The 17,679-nt window shown below is 42.4% G+C and overlaps 2 protein-coding genes across 5 annotated transcripts in view; one reads left to right on the top strand and one right to left on the bottom strand.

Moving 5' to 3' along the window:
• Positions 1-17,679, top strand: part of ccdc146 (coiled-coil domain containing 146) — a 41,750-nt gene that overhangs the window by 851 nt on the left and 23,220 nt on the right. For 3 of the 4 annotated variants that reach the window (XM_068586622.1, XM_068586621.1, XM_068586624.1), the window contains exons 2-4: positions 210-406; positions 14,199-14,281; positions 15,256-15,471. In XM_068586622.1, the coding sequence (XP_068442723.1) occupies positions 210-406; positions 14,199-14,281; positions 15,256-15,471 (496 nt within the window). Of the gene's footprint in view, positions 1-36; positions 49-209; positions 407-14,198; positions 14,282-15,255; positions 15,472-17,679 lie in introns of those variants that run through there. The other variant, XM_068586623.1, reaches the window with a different exon arrangement.
• fgl2a (fibrinogen-like 2a) lies at positions 717-10,344 on the bottom strand. The gene is made up of 5 exons (XM_068586625.1): positions 9,530-10,344; positions 8,562-8,766; positions 3,745-3,964; positions 2,763-2,933; positions 717-2,666 (listed from the first exon to the last, which is right to left on the bottom strand). The coding sequence occupies exons 1-5, from the start codon at positions 10,142-10,144 to the stop codon at positions 2,351-2,353; spliced, it is 1,527 nt and encodes a 508-aa protein (XP_068442726.1). The 5' UTR covers positions 10,145-10,344; the 3' UTR covers positions 717-2,350.

The following is a 17,679-nucleotide window of genomic DNA, read 5'->3' as shown; positions in this document are numbered from 1 at the left end:
TTGGAGTAACCTTATTCACCTCTGAGGAACTTACAGAGAGTATACATGGTAAGATACCCATAATGCATTGCATATTGCTGATATTTGCTTAGTATCCTTGCATCGCTCTCTCTCCCCTTGCTGTTCATCTTCTTCCAATCATCTCGCCCGAGATGTGGTTGTATAAGATTAGTTGATCGACTGGATCTTTTATCTATGTTTTGCATTAGTGAGTCTATTTGAGGAGCAGCAGGATAGTAAGACTCCCAATGGAGGAGCAGTGGAGTTGGAAGAAGAAGCGAAGGAGGAAAGGGGGATGGAGGAAAACCCTCTCGTGGCTCTTGCCCCTGATGCATCACTCCCAGAGGAGCAACCCTCTGCTGGTACGGATGTCACTGCTAGCCCTGCTTTCCAGTGCCTGGATGAGGTAAGACTCATGCATGTTGATAAAGGATCCCATTTCTTGTGAACGGCATTTCAGAGGTTTAATAGAGAAGACGGTCGTCCCGTTTGACTTTTGCAGTGACAGTATTTACTTATTTATAAAAAATAAAAACTCAATAATTGTATTTTCCCGCTGGTACTGAACATGGATTTGTGCCTTACCGTGAACGCTTAATGTTTCAACAAAAGTGAATACTTTGTAATTTAAATCATCACGTGGATAAGCACAATATGTTTTTATTTACTTGATTGTCACATACAGTAAACAGACATTAAAGTCACAGGCCCACAATTTGGCTATTCATCTTCTGGGAAGTCGATATGAACTCATTCTTTGAGTCGTTTTATTGAGTCAGAACCTCATTAACCCATTTATTATGGTCCTCATCCCTCAATTTTTACAGGCGTTGAATAGCCCACACTTCTGGGATTTGTCCTCATGGATACTAATTCTAAACGTGTATACATCTTTGTATACATTCACTTAGATACTTGCATAAAGACCAACCTACCAAACACTGCAATGTACACAGCCGTGTAGTTAGAACTTTATTATTTTTTTTATATAAAAAGTGCATATCTTTTGCATGACAGTGGAATATGAATGATAGAAAAGATCAATATTGTACACACAAAGCTCCAAAGACACACATAATTACTATAAATTGTCACAATAATGCACACTTTATCATTGCTCAAATGTCAACACATTAGACCTTGTACTTTATGACCTATGTATTATATAAAAGCTATCATACCTCACAAAATAAAATAAATACTGTACACGTCCTTAAAGTGAAACATTTCTTTCCCCATCCTTCTCCTTCACAGTGTGTATAGAATGGATTAAATGATGCTATACAGTTTTCTAACATTAGGCGGCAGTATTGTACAAGTGGTGAGTCAGCTATGTTTTTTTTGTTTTTTTTCAACATGTAAAAACTGGTATATGACGTCCAGAGATGAGTAGTAGTTCAGTGCCGCTAGAGAAAATGGTGGAAATACAATTGGAACAGTTTTCCTTGCAACAGTGTCCGGCTGCAGTCAAGAAGAATTTACTCGAGCATCAAAATGCAGAATGAACTTGGAAATGATCCAATAGAAATGTGTCTCCGTCTGGATATTCATACTGGGATGTTTAATATTGTGTAGGATGACAGTATTTTAGCAAAGTGCCCCAGTGTAATTAAAGAAACGACTCTGAAGCCATTATTGGTGAGCTGCTGCCTAAAGTGTGAAGTATATCACTTCCTGTAGTTATTATTTTGAACGGTTTGACTCTGACCCCAGCATGAAGTCGTTTACAATAAATTTCAGAGCCACTCAAAACTGTATCATCAGCTCTCATATCCCTCACTTGAGTGGCTGCTGTTAATTATGAAACCATTTAGAGCAGAGAAAATGACAGCTCATTAGTTTTTACTACTACTGTGTGCTGTGCTGTGTCTCAGCAGGGTTTATAGCAGGAGGCAGCAGGACACCAAGTGGAGAAATGCCAGAGAAACAGTGAAAAATCTTTCACGGTAACCCTCCGTATAATATTATAGCCCCTGCAGGAGGCTGGCTTTTACGCTGCATGTGTTTCTTTTTTTATTATTAGTCCATCATCATTCATAGTCCATTGTTCTTTAGTATCATCATTTTAATCCAACATTTTGTAGGCCACACTCACTGCAGTGGAAAAAAGTAATTGCACAATTGTTACATTTTTTTCTCAATTATTTTGGTTGCGACTGCATTCAAACGATCTAAAGGGCTTAAAGTCGTTTTCGGTGTACACGTATGCATGTGTAAATGTCTGCAAATGCTCGACTATTCTCATGTGTGTGAGTTTCTGAGTCTACTTGTTCATCCATTTTCTGACCGTCTTTGTTTGTGTTCATCCATCTGTCTGTTTGTCTGACTATATGAATATTCACCTGTCCTCTTAAGGAGCATAGTTCTTGGGCCGTATCATCATCTTGACAGTTTTGAAGGCCTGCCTGTAGTTAGTCGGGTAGTACTCTGTCGACATGTTGTGCCACGTTCCCCAGAAGATCCCGTTCCTCACTCCCTTGTACCTCTTGTGATAGTACTTCCCGTTGAGGTTGGCGGACATGCAGGCATCGAACCACCAGCCGGAGCTGTAGTAGGCGCCGCAGTTTCCGGAGGGGTACATGTCGTTGTCTCGGTCGGGCGTGGAGAAAAACTTCTGGTCATGGTTGAAGTGCTTGTTAAAACTTATGGCGTTCCCAGCTGTCCCGCTACAATGAGACATGGATATATAGATATAAAAAATGTATTCCTACTTATGAATAATTGATCACTAGTGCATCCACACACAGAATCTCATATTATACCTGTATCCACTGACAGACAGCCGGTAGCGAAGGAATTCATTGGCCACATAGAACTGGTCGAACTTTGCATACTCCCGAACACCCTCAAAGTCCTCCAGCTCGATGCGCAGGACCATGTCTTTGGCTTTTGTCATCAAGTGGATGTGGTCATTGCCCAGCCAGAACTCAGTTCTACAGCAGAGGAAGGAGGGGACAGGACAAAGTCAAACAAGAGATTAATAATAACAAGCTCACATGCTTGTATACTTGATGAGAAAGTGGTTACAGTTACTCCATCTAAATTAATTCATCACCAGAGGGGAGGAGAGGACAGGAGGAGATGCAAAGGGAGAGTGGTGTGTCAGTAATATAAGGATGAAAGGAGACATTATTCTTTCAGTGGGAGGTTACACAAGATCTGGAGGCATGCTTATCAAGAGGTAACTATTGGGTAATTCCTACTGAAGTAGAGAGGAGAATAGAGAATAATTTGCTTAAATATTAATCCAGTTATAGTTGAGGCACTGCATTAAAACAAAAAATAAAAAGCTGTTAACCCATTTTTTTTTCTTAAAGCCATTTTCTGACATTAGCGGTTTAACTTAAATCATTAAAAGTTTATTATTGGGGGTAGGTGGCAGCTTGGGTTTATTTATTTTCCTTAAAGATGTACTCTGGGGAGTTTGTATTTCCCTTCCATAAATGTGGGAGACTTACAAGAAACAAATAAAAATATGACCATCACATTTCCTCAGACTTTATGTTTTCCAGTTCCTCACATTTACTACCCTGCAATATAACCGTTGTGTGGTCATATTTCAACTCCACCATCTTCTACCGACTGTATGTGGTATTTGAGCCTCCTATAGTTTATAACAAATGTAATAAAATTCAGCTTTAGCTTTTTCCACTAAAGTTTGTAAAATACCTCCCATCTTCACATTTTTCATGAAGAATAAGACTCAAAAAATACCTGTGGAGATTTTACAGACTCAAGCCTTACCTTAGGTTCCCGAAGCCTTTCTTATACTCGGTCCAGGTGCGGTTGAAGCTGACGGACCCATCGAGCCGTTGCTGTATCACGGTCCATCCACCTCCAAAAGACTCCATGTCACAGAAGGCCTCGAATGTGCCGTTGCGGGGATCAGGGGTCACCCGATACACACCGTTCTTCCTCGCCTCCAGCACATTGTAGTCTGAACAATCCCGAGGAGCTAAAATGACTGCTGGGAGAAACAGGGAAAGTGAGAGGGTAGAGAAAAAGAGAAAGCTGTGTTAATGGGATGTTACAGGATGATATTAAATAGTCTTTTCACTTTGCTCTGGCACTTTTCTCTGCCCAACCAGGAGACAGTACTAGAAACAGCCCCTGAGGCTGACAAAGAGTGAAGAAAGAGAAAGAAAATGTGTTAAATTAGCAGGAAATCCAGCTTCAACCAAGTTCCCATTCCTGCATAAATTTCCAGGGCAGTGTATTTAAACACAAAACAGTTCAGCATGTTCTGTAACCCAACGTGTCACTAGGTTATTCCCCAGCTCCACGTGTGGATCAAACTAAAGTTCAACACGTCATCAAGCATAAAACTCAGTTTAGGCTACTATCTTTCGGTCAGCAGAACGTGCTAACCCATCCTCTGCTTCTCAACATGATGTTCCCCTTTCTGGAAATCACAAGCTGGACTCCAACATCAAAGAAAGTAAATGAAAGACTAAAGGCCACTGTTAAAGGATAAAAGTCAGTGACCTTCCCCCTGTGCTGCTCCACAGGCCCATTCCATACAGCTCCACTACTTTATACGATTTCTTCCCCCATATTTTTATACCTGTCCACTTATTTTTCAAACTCTTGCTCCTGTCCCCTGCGTCGCGCTGCAGGCTGCTGACCCCATCCGAAACCAAGGACCAAAGGCTGCTGTCAGTTAGCATTTGGGATTTGAAAGGAACAGATTTGTCAAAAACGTGGGAAAGTGTAAAACTGGATTAGAGAGGCGTACCCCCTCCCCGCACATTCGGCACCTGGGGTCTAAATCATCCTGACATTGGGCAGGCAGCATGTGGACTCCTGCTGAGGCTGTTTGACGCAGTCTTTTGCTGATACAGTTTTGTCATACTGTTAAATCAGTTGAGTGGCTTGGTAGATTATGAGAGAGCAAAGGCAGTGGGGAACCATAATTACAGAAGGCCAGACGTCAGGTGTCTTAAAGTGCAGGGAGGGGTGAGCACTAATGCTACTTACTGTCACTGGACAAAGTCAGTTTGGGGTTTTCTTCTCTCGTGATTCTCTGATGATTTCGTTGAGGTTTTTGGGAGCTTTGCCTCTGCAGCCATCTTCTAAATGTCCCTGTCAAAATACGCAGTTTGCAAAATGGCTGCAGACGGGAGATCAGTCCATGTGGAGAGCAGTGTGTGGGAGACAAGCGTGAAGTTAAAAAGTTTATCCCTGTCACGTCAACGGCTCTTTCTGCACTTCCAGAGAGTTGTCTTGTAAATTCTTCCAACGTCTTCCAACCACTTGAAGTAACTGTAGTTCCTTCACTTCACATCTCGCTCTCCTTATTTGTCATCATCTGTTTGGGCAGCTGGTATTCTCAGGCAGACAAGAGCCATCTCATTTGACTTCCTCTGGCAGCATGCCTGCCCTAAATAACTTTAATATCAGCCACTTACAGAGGCTTTGACTGCTCTTGTTCTTGCTCACCAACATCCGTAAACAGCAGTGGCCTGCGCTCTAAAAGACTGACAGCTGACAAGGGTCCATAGATGAGTCCCTCACCAACCCTACTGCATTGTCTGTTCGGCTGACTGCACACAGATACATGATTGGCATGAGAGGAAGACAGCCCTATTGTCAAGGAACCATCCTCTGTGACAACCAGTCAGCTAAGATTAGCACCTGTAATGGAAGGAAATGTGTATCCGAAGTGATAGTATAATCTTTCCCCACAATAGCAGCTTAGATAGACGACTGTCTGTTTTGACAGAAAGAAACTCTCATCAAAAAGCAACACCCTTCCTTTGAGGAAGTTGTGTGTCATCACATTGCAGACGAGAAGGTCCTGACAGCGTTAGCGGACCGGGCATCCATTCTTTGTTTATAATTGAGTTAATGTAGCTGAACAGAAACATGAATTGCTCTCCAGTCACCTCAAGGCCCGTATACGTCTTGCAGGGGGACTGAGAGTAAAGATTAGTGCTTGCAGCAGGGCAAAGTGGGTGAAATTAATGCTTACAGCAGTGAGCTGTGAGTGATAACAGCATCTTCACAAACCAACCGTTAGTCTTGCTTGACGGCAACATTGTAATTCTACATTGGCCTGAAATGTCTGGGTAATGTGTGTTTTATTAGCTCTTTGCTCATCAGCTGCTGTATTTTTGATAAGTTTGGGATGAAAAATATGCTTTTCTCTAAACCCTCTGAGTGTGAATGTTGTTTGAACCGGGTGGTGTCGCCTAATGAGCCGCATACCAGTGAAGCTGGATTATAAATCCCTGTGCGTGTGTGAGCGGTTATTAGCATTTGCTTGCCAAGGCGCTCTCCCTACAACTCCTATCTGGATGAAAATACACATCTGTCTCATATAATATCTCCTGGAAATATTATCTTGATATAATCTTCAGACGACGTTGTCACCTTCGGTCTGCTTGCTTTGGATGAAAACTGACTTTTAAATTTGGTTTGTGCAAATCTCGAGCGATGCTACGCTGATTTACCTCCAACTTGGCAGGGAAACCATTTAATCGTGATTTGCTTCACTAAAGACTTCTGACATTAAGTGTCCATCCCATGAACTGTGTAGGGACACATCTATTAAGCATCTGCTCTGGCAATTTTAGGATTAAGAGACTTCACATTGTAAATACTAAAAGATTGGTGTGACAGGAGTGAGTAGCATAAGGATAACCTCTTCAAAAGATCTGACGCGCTAATTTCATATCAACCGTTAATCATGTCATTTTTGACATTTCACTTGAGTAAAACAGCCATTACCGCAACTGTTCACTCATGTTGCGAAACTGCAAAGGTCTTATAATTACAGACCGTTTATTTCCATGGTAACAACAGCTGTCTCTTGTCTTGCTTTTTTTTTTTGGCTGAACGTCAGACACCATCAGGCACGATTTCCTAACTTGCGGCGGAATAATTTGCTGGCGCTTGAGTGTAACATGACAGATTGATGTACAAAGACAAGTGTTACTGACCCTGCGTGCCATCCGTGACGAATGGTGGGAAAGCCGCCCACATTACTTCTTGTGTTGTTGTCAAGAGATAATGAGAGCTCGTTGTTTAATGCTGGAATGAGCACTCAAGAGCATGACCTCCAGAGGAAGCCAGAGGTAGGGGGAGAGGTAGGGGTAAGGCAACCTCTTTTAAAGGGGAATAAAAGAGGGAGGGAGACAGGGAAAGTAAAGGAAAGAAAAGAAGTGAAAACGAGTGGAGATGAAGGAGGGATGGCGAGCAGATAAACTGAGGTTTAGACGTACAAGGGAGAGAGGACAGCCTTGAAGGAGAGCTTGAAGGAGAAAGTGGCAAGTTTTGGGGGAAAAGAAAACGCAGAGGAAGGGAGAAAGCTGGGATTCCCTTCACACCACTGTCCCAGCTAATCTACTTAGGAATAGGCTCACATCTGTTTGCTACATAAAAGCCCCAATATGGTGTCACATTCACATTTACTCATGCAATACTGGGATATTATTCAGTTTCCGTCTGAAAAGAGCCCTGCATTTCAACTGTGCCCTCTTCCAAATAAGCTTTTCCATCAATGCAAAGAGGAATGTTTGGTATGCTCGGCTAGTTTGCGATCCCTCCTGATACCGTTTCATACATTCTCCATCATGACGTTCCACTTTCATTAATCGCCGGGCTTCCTCTTCACTGAACTCAACCTGAATCTTGAAACTGTTGCCCTGTTTCAAAGAGTTCACACAATGTAGACGCGTAGGCGCCAAGTATCTGTCTCACTTTCCCCCTCTTCCCCCTCCCTCTCTGACTTTCTGCATATGGATAGTAGTGGAATGTCATGGCACTTGGATTTGTTATATAAGAGGTAATGAGAATCCTCACATTGACCATACTTGTCATATTGCTTCACTTATGTACAAAATGACCTCAACCTCAAGCTATTTTTGTGTGGTCATTTTTGTTATGGCTGCACTTAGCCGAATGAGGCTGTGTAATCGTAATGTAGTGGACATGGGAAGCTTTTGCAGACCATTCCTTCGCAAAGTGTGACGTTGATTTAAAATTCCTCTGCTCATGATCTTTACATCATCGTGTTCATATAGGTAACAAAGAGGGCATTTTGCAACCTGTTATCAATGTCCTTGTCAGCCTTGAAGATTGCATTTCTCATTTCCCAGAAAGCAAGGTCTCAATGGGTGAAGGTGACCACCCAGAGTCAGCTTGCTTATAGTGATTACAAGTCGCCATGGCCACTTGGGCATGATTGGATAGATCCCATGCCAGGAAATTTACCTCACTTTAACCTCAATCTGCTGGACATGTATGGTGTGCCGACATTACATCTGTGGTGATTTTAAGATAGTAGAAAAGAAGAGAGAGAGAGGTCTTCTTGATCACGCTTGGAAAGATTGCACAAATAGAAAAGATGGAACAGAATGGAATATAACACAATAGAATATTGCATTATAAAACACAGAGAGGCGGTTCAGTCAAGGTTCAGTCAAAAGAGAATACATGTATAGCAAATAGCTGAGGAGATGGAGAGGCCTTTCAAAGTTTGCAGCATTCCATATAGCAATAAAATGCTATATGGAGAGAGAATGCTGGCAAAGTACTCTTCTCTTAGTGAGCAGGCTTACACTGGGGGGTGTTCTGCACTGCACACTGGTTGGTGCACGTGGAGCTGAGTTTGTTGACCACGCCAGTGATGTTCTCCACCCGCCTATCCACCATAGCCTGCACATTGTCCATGTTGAGCAGATTGAGCCCCTCGAGACGCCCCTGCACGGCCGAGATCTGATTCCTCGCGTTGCGCAGGCTGGCCGACATCCTATTCAGCTTCACCTGGGAAGGGCCAGAGGAAGGAAAATTATTCCCCTGCTTAGAATACAAAGCAGGTGGATTACTGAACCAGCCCCCTTTCATTGTTTCACCAGCCAATTTGAATTTTACAATGTAAATGCGTCTGCATGCTGGTTGGGCGTCTGCCAAAGTGTCTGTGAGAGTCAACAAACTTTGCGGCCGTTTGGCTAGTGTCTCACGCTGACACCGTGTTTACAGTACCAGGAATTTTCCCGGGTGGATTGGTGCCATATAGGACTTTACATGTCTTTTAACATCTTGCCAGTTTACATTCCAGCTGGGTTCATTTGACTGGGCAAATGTGTGTTGGTAAAGCACACTCTAGTTCAGTTTGTTCAAGTCAGTGTCACTAAAACCTCCACAAGCCTCACAGTGACACTGGCTTATGGGAAATGACATGGCTTTGATGGAAATACAGAAATTGGTGCAGTGCCCCTGTTGCACTGTTTAGTACAGACCTCTAAATAATGTGCTTCAGGCACAGAATGGGTACTGATTTTAAACAGTTTGAACAATGATTAAACTATTGATTATGTGAATTTAGATTTGGCTGACAAAACATACACATTGCACTGACATCATTCATGAGAAATTCATAGAAAGATTTTCTGAATATACATACTGTCGCTATAAATCCAGAGGTTTTAAAAAAAAAAAAAGCACTTCCTCAGGGAAGTGCTGCATTTTCCAATTAAAAGTGTTAAAAAGTGTCTCTTTTTTTGTGAGACTGAACTGCGCCTCTTACCTGCATCTCCTGCATACTGCTCGGGCTCGGTGTAATTTTCCCAAAAATAGAAGCATGCCCCACTCCAGCAACGTCCACAGTAGCTCCAGGGACCATTCCATCTCCCCTCTCCTCTTGGCTGGACCCACCTTGCACCTCCTGTCCTGTCAGGTCCAGCCTCACTTCTTCCTCAGCATCCCTCTGAACGGGGACCTGCGCCTGTCCCTGGTCAGCTTGCTGATGTCCAAAAGCTCCATTGCCCCGTGCTCCACGGCACTCCTGGCACCCGCTTTTTAGCTTGTTGACCACCTCCTTCAGACTCTGCAGCTCCTTCATCGTCTTCTCCAGCAGCCTGAACTGCTTGGGCAGCTGGATGGTGAGGGGAGGCAGAGTGAGCTGGTAAGGGCAGTCCTCCCCCTCCTCTGCCCCGGCCCCGGAGCTCCCGCACTGGCCCGATGGTCTCAGTTTAATGGGGCAGGAGGTGGGAGTCCCAGATTCAGATCCCGAAGAATAGGTTCCTCTCGCGTCCCATCTCTGGTGTGAGGTGATGGGGAAGTCCGCCGCTCGGATGGTGCGCGGCACCAAGGTGGCTGTGAGCAGGAGACTGGCACAAACGCAAAGCACAATTGTCCTCATTCTTCTTTTTTTTTCTGTGTGAGATTTCTAAAAGAGAAATAAGTGCATGTAAAGTGAAAGTGTCTGCAACTGCCTCTGATATGAACTCAAAGTGTCTGAGTGTGTATGGCGGTGTATGTATGTCTGTGCCCGCGGCTGGGAAGTGTCCAGTGTCCTATTGGTTAAAGAGTGTATGTGTGTATGAGCGCAGCCTGCGGGAGGGAGAGTGCAGGGGAACTGCCGCTGCCTCAGATAGCTGTGTCATTAATATCAGGACGAGTGAGGGAGGGAGGGAAGGAGGGAGGCAGAGAGAGAGAGAGAGAGAGAGAGGGAGAGGGAGGGTGCTGAGTTAGAGAGGATGGGAGGGGCAGCACTATTGCGTAATGCAAAACACCATATCAGCAGCATTGTAGAGTGCGAGAGAGAGAACAAAATTGAGGCAGGGTGGGAAAGAGAGAGAGACAGAGAGAGAGAGGGAAGGTACTTTGCCTGCAGTCAGCGCATGGTGCCGTCCTGCCTCACTCTCGAGTCTGCTCATTTCCCCGAAGAACGGAATGACTCAGTGCACAGGCACTCTCCATGCAACTGATTTTTAGGGTGATGTATTTTTTCACGCTGTTTTGTAACTTTTTATGTCTTCTGACCCAGTTCAGATTCCAAAGCAATGTTGAAAACTGTCCAAAGTATGGCTTAGATGGGGACAAATAATGTAAAATCCATGGTTCGCCAACAGCGGCAATACAAAAGGTTTGTTTCAATTAGTACAAACAACGTGTCTTTCTGGATTTACAAGAATAGACTGTACATCAGAAGTAAACTAAGCCATTGTGGACTCAATTTTGAAGACTTGAGTTTTGACGGCCACCATCTTGGTTTTTGGTCAAAACAGACACTGTAAAAACATGGACAACTCTTGGACCAGACAATGTGGTGGTGGTGACCTGTCAATCACAAAGCCTCTCTCCAATATCATGTTGAAATTCAAAAGTGATATCATCCCAAAAGCAGGAACGTACACCTGCAGCATGTGCCTGAAATTAGATGGAGATTAGGCTCTCGTTTTTAAACCCCAAATGGCTCTGCTCGCCTCACAGGCTGTCAGTGGATATCATTAATTGAAACGGCTGGCTGCTCTTTATTTATTTTGTCCTGCTTAATGATTCTCTCTTTGTGGAATAGGGTCTAGTTCTTTAATGAAGGGAAGACATTGTGGTAGCACAAATTGTATCAAAGCATCATACATGTTTTATTTCGGGACCTCCTTGAGTGCATTCCCAACTATACATCAATCTTAATGTTGTGTTGAAGTTCATATTTTTTTATTATGTACTATCCAAATTATATAAGTAATGAATACACATATAGGTATAAATTTTAGAAAACTAGCCCAGGACATCTTTTGCTCAAAAACTGTTCCCACATGACAATTCTTAATTCATTTAATTCATACATATCCCCAAAACTGGTCAAAATTTTTTATGGAGAATCTGCTCGAAATGATTAAGCAATTCATGCTATTCAAATAGTTTATTCTGTATAGTGAACAATGTATTTTTTACATCTGGATGTTACCCTACATGGAGTCTTGTTGTAAACTCATAGTACAGTCCTTAACTGGGCACTGATCATTTGTTTTTGGAGACATGGCTATTGTTGCAGTATGCTGTGTGATTCATGTAATTGGATTTTCTTTCCGGGGCGTTGGATGTCTCATGCACATGTCCCGTTTCTAGAGAAGTGACACAATTTCGGATAATTGATTTCATCACCCAAAGTGGCTCTCGGTCCTGATGGGGGAAGTCACAAGAAAGGAAAACACTACAACGCAAAACTTCTTCGAACAAAGTGATTCAATCTAGCCGGAGGCTTGATTACAGTTCAAACCGCCAATATGAGGACATAAAGGTCGAGCTCCACACAGAGAGGAATGATGGTCCTCTCCATCACACAGTGAATCCAGTGCTGTGCCTTACTGGTCATTATTTTTTTCCCCAGAGGGTGTAAAGTATTAAAGCCCACAGGTTGTTTTTGTTATACACTCCACATACCTGCAGCATCACACACTCCTATCACTGGCAGGTTTATTGCTGCTCTGCAGTACAGATCACATGCTTCAGGGGGGGGAGTAGATGTACAGGTATGTGTGTCCACGTGTGGCTGCATAAATATCTTCCAGCGATTGTCTGTATCACACATCAAAGATGGTCTGACACATGTGAGCCTTATGAAGCTACCCCGTAAAGGAAAAGACTCCAATCCTCTATACGGCTGAAGATAAGTCTTGGCTCCATAATTAGAGCGGCTGTCTGAAACTGCTTCAGGCTGCTTCCCTCAGATAAATGCCCAGCGTATGGCCAGCATGTCTGTTGCATCTCCGGTGTGTCCTCCGCGTTGCGGAAAACACAACATATTTGATGTGTTATTCAGCCTATTCAAGACGACGCAATATTGGATTACACGACAGTGAAAAAGATCAATCCGAACCAGATGACCCACTTACCATTTCAAGATGCAAGAAGGAGAGATTTAACCACACTTCAAACGTTTTAAACACAGATCATGATGCACTTGTCAGGTGTTTTTGCGTGTAGTGGCGTGACCTTGGGCGGCTGCTAATGCAAAGTGACTGAAAAACATCTGAGTAAATCATATTAACGAGAGCCCTAATCTACATTATTCACAACAGTCCTATCTCTGTCCTTTCAGCCCTTGGAACGTGGTCGGCCACTTGTTAGACCATTTGACAATAGTCTGATAAACAAAATAATTAAATTAATCTGAAAACATAATCGCTATCCCTAATGTTTGAAGTCTGGGTAAGTTATCAGGTCTGTGTGTATGTGTGTGTGTGTATATAATTGGAGCGTTTGTGTGTGTTCATTGCCATTAGATTACCTGCTACACAGTCTGACCTGAGATATCCTCAGTTCTGCAGCTCTTTGATACAGACAAGGCTATCCCTCATTTCTCCCCACTCGACCAACCTGGTTCTGAAGATAAGAGGAAACAACACCGTTTCTATCTCTGTTTACACACACACACAGGACTATGTTGCCACAGAGAGAAATTCCTAGTGATAATTTTCCCTTTTCTTTAATGCTGCTGTTCTCTTTGCTGTGTTTTCTTTTCTTGCACCGAGGTTTCACAGCTGTGTGTCTTTTTCTATCAACTTTTAAAAGTCATGCAGGGCTAATAGTGTCTGTAATCTAAAGAACTGCAGTTGCTTATCGTTATGTATGGGCCGATCCCAATGATTTTTCCTCCCTTTTTTTTCCAGATTGCAGATTGTTGGGGGTTAGTTTTTCATGCAGATTGTGATCTGGTGTTCTGATATTGTGATATCTGCTGTAATGATTAAGGTTTAGTCAGCCCTACTTTGGTCGAATCCTCTTTCCAGACATCAGGGAGTTGGGCTTTGTTGTGGTCGATCACACTTTGTGTTACCGAGTCCAGGCAGATATAAAAGTGCTTTTTTCCTTACAATTTAGCAGCAGTTTGAGCAAATTAGAAATAAAGGGAAAACAGAAATAAAGCAATGTTCGTGAAAAAAGTTCAGACTATTATGAAATTTGAAACTCTTTTCGAGTCTAGTGATTTAGTTTTCAACTTCTGGAACTTAATTTTGTCACGAAACAATATAACAAAAGTGCTTACCGGTCAGGATTGTATCTGGTTCAAAGCAATATCGTCCTATTGGATATTATGTGCAGAAACAATGAGAGCTGCCCATAGAATGTGAGATGTTATTAATATCTTAGCTCTTATACAGGCAGCTCTGGGTCAGATCAAAGCCTTTGAGACGGTGCAACCTGAGCTGGCAGGCAGATGTGTTGCCAATTTAGCTGAATGAAGCCAAACTGTTGACAACTGCTGTAATCGCTGGCTGTAGCTGGGCTGTTCTGATGTGATTGACACGGGGGGAATCTGTAAAGGAACAGCCATAAATCTATTGCAGCAAGGACGTTAGAAAGGAACACACTTCTATCAACCAGAATAGTCAATCATGTTGCATACTGCCTGCAAATTCTTCTTTACAATCATTTTTTTAATGTAAAATTGTTTTCGTACTCCTCAGATGTTGACTTCAGGCAAAATCAGCCAGACCAAAGTAGCCAAACTGAAATCCAGCTACAGGCACCTCCACCACACTCTGAAGAGGTATGTTTTCATGTTGAAACAAATCATTTGTCACCGTCATATTTGTGTACGTGTATCATATTGTGTGTGTGACATGACTGTGAAGATGCTGAGAATACAGCACTGCAGGAGAAGTGGAAGTCTTGTGACAGCCAAAAGCCAACGCAGGTGTCCTTGAAGAAGACTGCATTATCAGATCTAGTTGTGCTGCGCTCATATACTCTTTAAAAGAAAAGTGTGGAAGTCGCATCTGTGACAAGCCACTGGCTCCCGAAGAGACGTTTTGATTGGGGTCACTTCTCACTCACTTAGTGGAGCCAGAATTTCTAATATGAGCCAAGAGGTGAAAGCGAGGATGCAGCTGATGCAGTATTAAGCACCACAACTGACGTTAATAGGCTGAGAGTCAATCAAAAACATACTTATGTTTTAGCTTCATCGAATCCTTAATGGAACACTGATTCTCAAAATTGCCACCAAGGCACATAATAGGAGCCAAATTAACTTTTGAGACCCCAATTTATTGTGGAAACAACACATCTTTGTGTAATTTGTGTGTGAAAAGAATGAACAATCTGAATGTGCACATTATATCTAATTGGCTCATTACTAAGAAGTCTATCAAGGAAGTCAGCAGCTTCTATATGTTTACGTGTATATTGTAGCACAGCTTTTTGGGAATAATCAGATTCAGAAGAGTGTTAAGGCTGTTTAGATTATTTGTTGTTGAATGCCATTTAATTACAGTTTAGGATTTATTTTCTAGGTATTGGTTTGTTTTCCTGGAGACTGAGATCCAGACAATGGTGATTTTAATATGTGATAACAAGTGGTTCTTAAAAAGCAGAGGGTACTGCCGTGTTCTTGTGCAGAAATAATGACACACCAAATTGTCAGTCAACTATTTTAATAATTACATTTGAGTTAGAATGCTGTGAGGAAATACTATGTGTATACTGCATACCACTCACCAAAATCATTGTTTCATCCCGCAGCACCCAGGATTCTGAGATCCACCTTTTGGGAGAGGCAAAGCGGTATCGTGCTGAGCTGGAGAGGCTGCAGGCTGAAGTGGAGAGAACAGAGGAGGAGGGCACCTCTGTAGAGCCTGAAAGTGAGGTCAATGAACTGAGGCAACAACTCCTTCAGGCATACAATGAACTGAAAGCTTCCGAGGACAGAGAGTACAAGACACGACACCAACTGCAATGGTGAGCTGTGTATATATTATATGTATATACATATCAACAGTACTGTATATATACAGTATGCACGTTATTATTGCAATCACTCATGCTGCAAGTTTAATTTTCAGTCATATATTGAATCCAATGAAAAATGACGTTTGATTCAAGAAAAACATATCTTACAAACTTCTCAAATTTGTCTGCAACGTGGTCTCACAAACGCACACACAGATGATTCCCACCACTGACGGAAAACCCAAGAGACGATAAGACACAGAAGTGAAACTGTGCATTACTTGGAAATACACACAAACACCCACAGACACACACACAGTAAGTAGCAAGAGACCAAACACTGAGGTGAGATACATTAAACAACATGTTCACAAGTTGTCCTGGACTTTTGAGGGAGGTGAAGGTAAAAGATTGTAAGACACACACACATAATATAGGTACTGTGTGTGTGGGCGGGGAGGGGTTGTTTTGTTTTGTTTGGCTTGCAGTATTTTTTTTTCTGTGCCACTGAAACTTTTCATTGTTATAAGATAAAAAAAAGTTCTGTTACTGCTGTTGTTGTTGTTGTTGTTGTTGCCATTACCTCCCATTTTGTTTCGGTTACAGTAGCCTCATTTTTCAAAGATTCATGTCGTGGGGAAAACGTGATGAACATAGTTCATGACATAAATAATAGGTTAAAGTGGATTTTTATGTTCGCCCAGCATGTAACTTGTTTACTTGTCTTTGCGCACTGGCTAGTGTTTTGACGTAAGTCCTGGACTCTGTTTCTCTCCTCTAATCCACTCCCTTTGCTCCCACGAGTCTCTTTTCTCATCACAACCAATCTTCCTCTTTTCTGCTGCAGGTTTCTCTTTTCCTTCCCCCAACTCACTCAACACCACTATCAGCGTGTCCAAAGGGTCAAACACGCCCACAGAAATGGAAAATAACAAACTCACTCGAGGATCTCCCACTTATCTGTACAACAAACTCTGCTTTTCAGGGGCCATAGGGAGGTCACTGGAACATTGCTAAGCAACATAACACGGACGAGGCTGCCAAACATTTCAAATTTTGATCCCCGAAAACAAAGTTACAGGTTACACACGTCACGGAGGAATTTGTACTTCTCGGAATACGTTTCCTGTTGAAATGTAAATGATGAAGGAAAGTGAAATTCCAGGTAATATGCAAAAGTCCCCCCTCAGGCTTTATGCTGGGTTTATATGTTTGAAATGAAAGTAGTCAAACTGTACCGAGTGTAAGCAGTTGAAATGTCAGTTGAGGAGTTAGCAATAAAATCCCTTCAAATATTAGTTTGTGTAGCATTGAAAGCTGTTGAAATTTGCATTGAAGTATAAGCACCGGCAATACAGTGACTGACGTGTGAGCACTGGAAATAGTTGAAGTGTCAGTAAGTGATTGGCTCACAGACGTGTCCTGGAAAGTCAGCGGAAAAAATACAAATAAGTGAATTAAACTCTATTCCTCGTCCTTATTTACTCAACGGCCTAATGTCTATTTAATCCGATCTATTTTCTTGCCTGCATTGCATTTGTACCTGGATGGCAATCGGCTTTTATTAAACCACTCACTCACATATACTCACCACTGTGTTGCAAAGATATGATCCGTGGGATACAGTGATTTTTAGTGCAGAGCACACACACCGAGGCAGAGAGCTGAAGGCCCGCTGGTAATTGAAATATTAAATGAAAACCACTTACAGAGCATTCTCAGAGGATGCTGTAATAGACAGGATTAGACACCGTGTGTGCATATTATTTGTGACAGTGTTTGGTGGTGAGCGCTCTTGTCCTCTCATCCTCTCTGCTTCGTCTGCTTCTCTTCCTGCCCTGCCTTTCATTCCCTCCAGTTCCACCTCCTTCCTGACTTCTCCTATGTTTCTTTTTTCTTCTCTTTCCCCTTTCTTGTCCAAATGGCCAACGGTCTACATATGATGAGCAGATGCTCGCCATGCAAATATGCCTTTAAAAATCTTTGCGTCCTTTATCTTTAGCCAAACACACACATACGGGAATTCAGCACTTTTTCCAGTCACATATTTTAGCATTCATGCAGCTTTCTCTGGATATCAGTTAATATCCAATATATCAACTTGTCAGGAAGATTAATATGATTTGCTTTGTGAAACGTGTAGCTGTACACTATATGCTATTGTAAGGTTTTTCACAATGACAGCGCTGACTCAAAATTATTTCATACAAACTTTAA

The sequence above is a fragment of the Clinocottus analis genome, unplaced genomic scaffold, assembly GCF_023055335.1.
Source record: "Clinocottus analis isolate CAN_PGR_092001 unplaced genomic scaffold, fCliAna1.0.p SCAF_20, whole genome shotgun sequence".
NCBI classification, from domain to species: domain Eukaryota; kingdom Metazoa; phylum Chordata; class Actinopteri; order Perciformes; family Cottidae; genus Clinocottus; species Clinocottus analis.
The sequence above is the reverse complement of the archived record's forward strand: the minus strand, read 5'-3'. Positions and strand labels throughout refer to the sequence as shown.

What these genes read in the sequence shown, in the direction of transcription:
- fgl2a (XM_068586625.1), bottom strand. Translation starts at nt 10,144, where the DNA reads ATGAGGACAATTGTGCTTTGCGTTTGTGCCAGTCTCCTGCTCACAGCC. An exon ending in GCAGTATGCAGGAGATGCAG is followed by an intron (nt 8,767 to 9,529) that starts GTAAGAGGCGCA and finishes GGCCCTTCCCAG; the next exon opens with GTGAAGCTGAATAGGATGTC. An exon ending in AGTGCAGAACACCCCCCAGT is followed by an intron (nt 3,965 to 8,561) that starts GTAAGCCTGCTC and finishes TTCTCCCAGCAG; the next exon opens with TCATTTTAGCTCCTCGGGAT.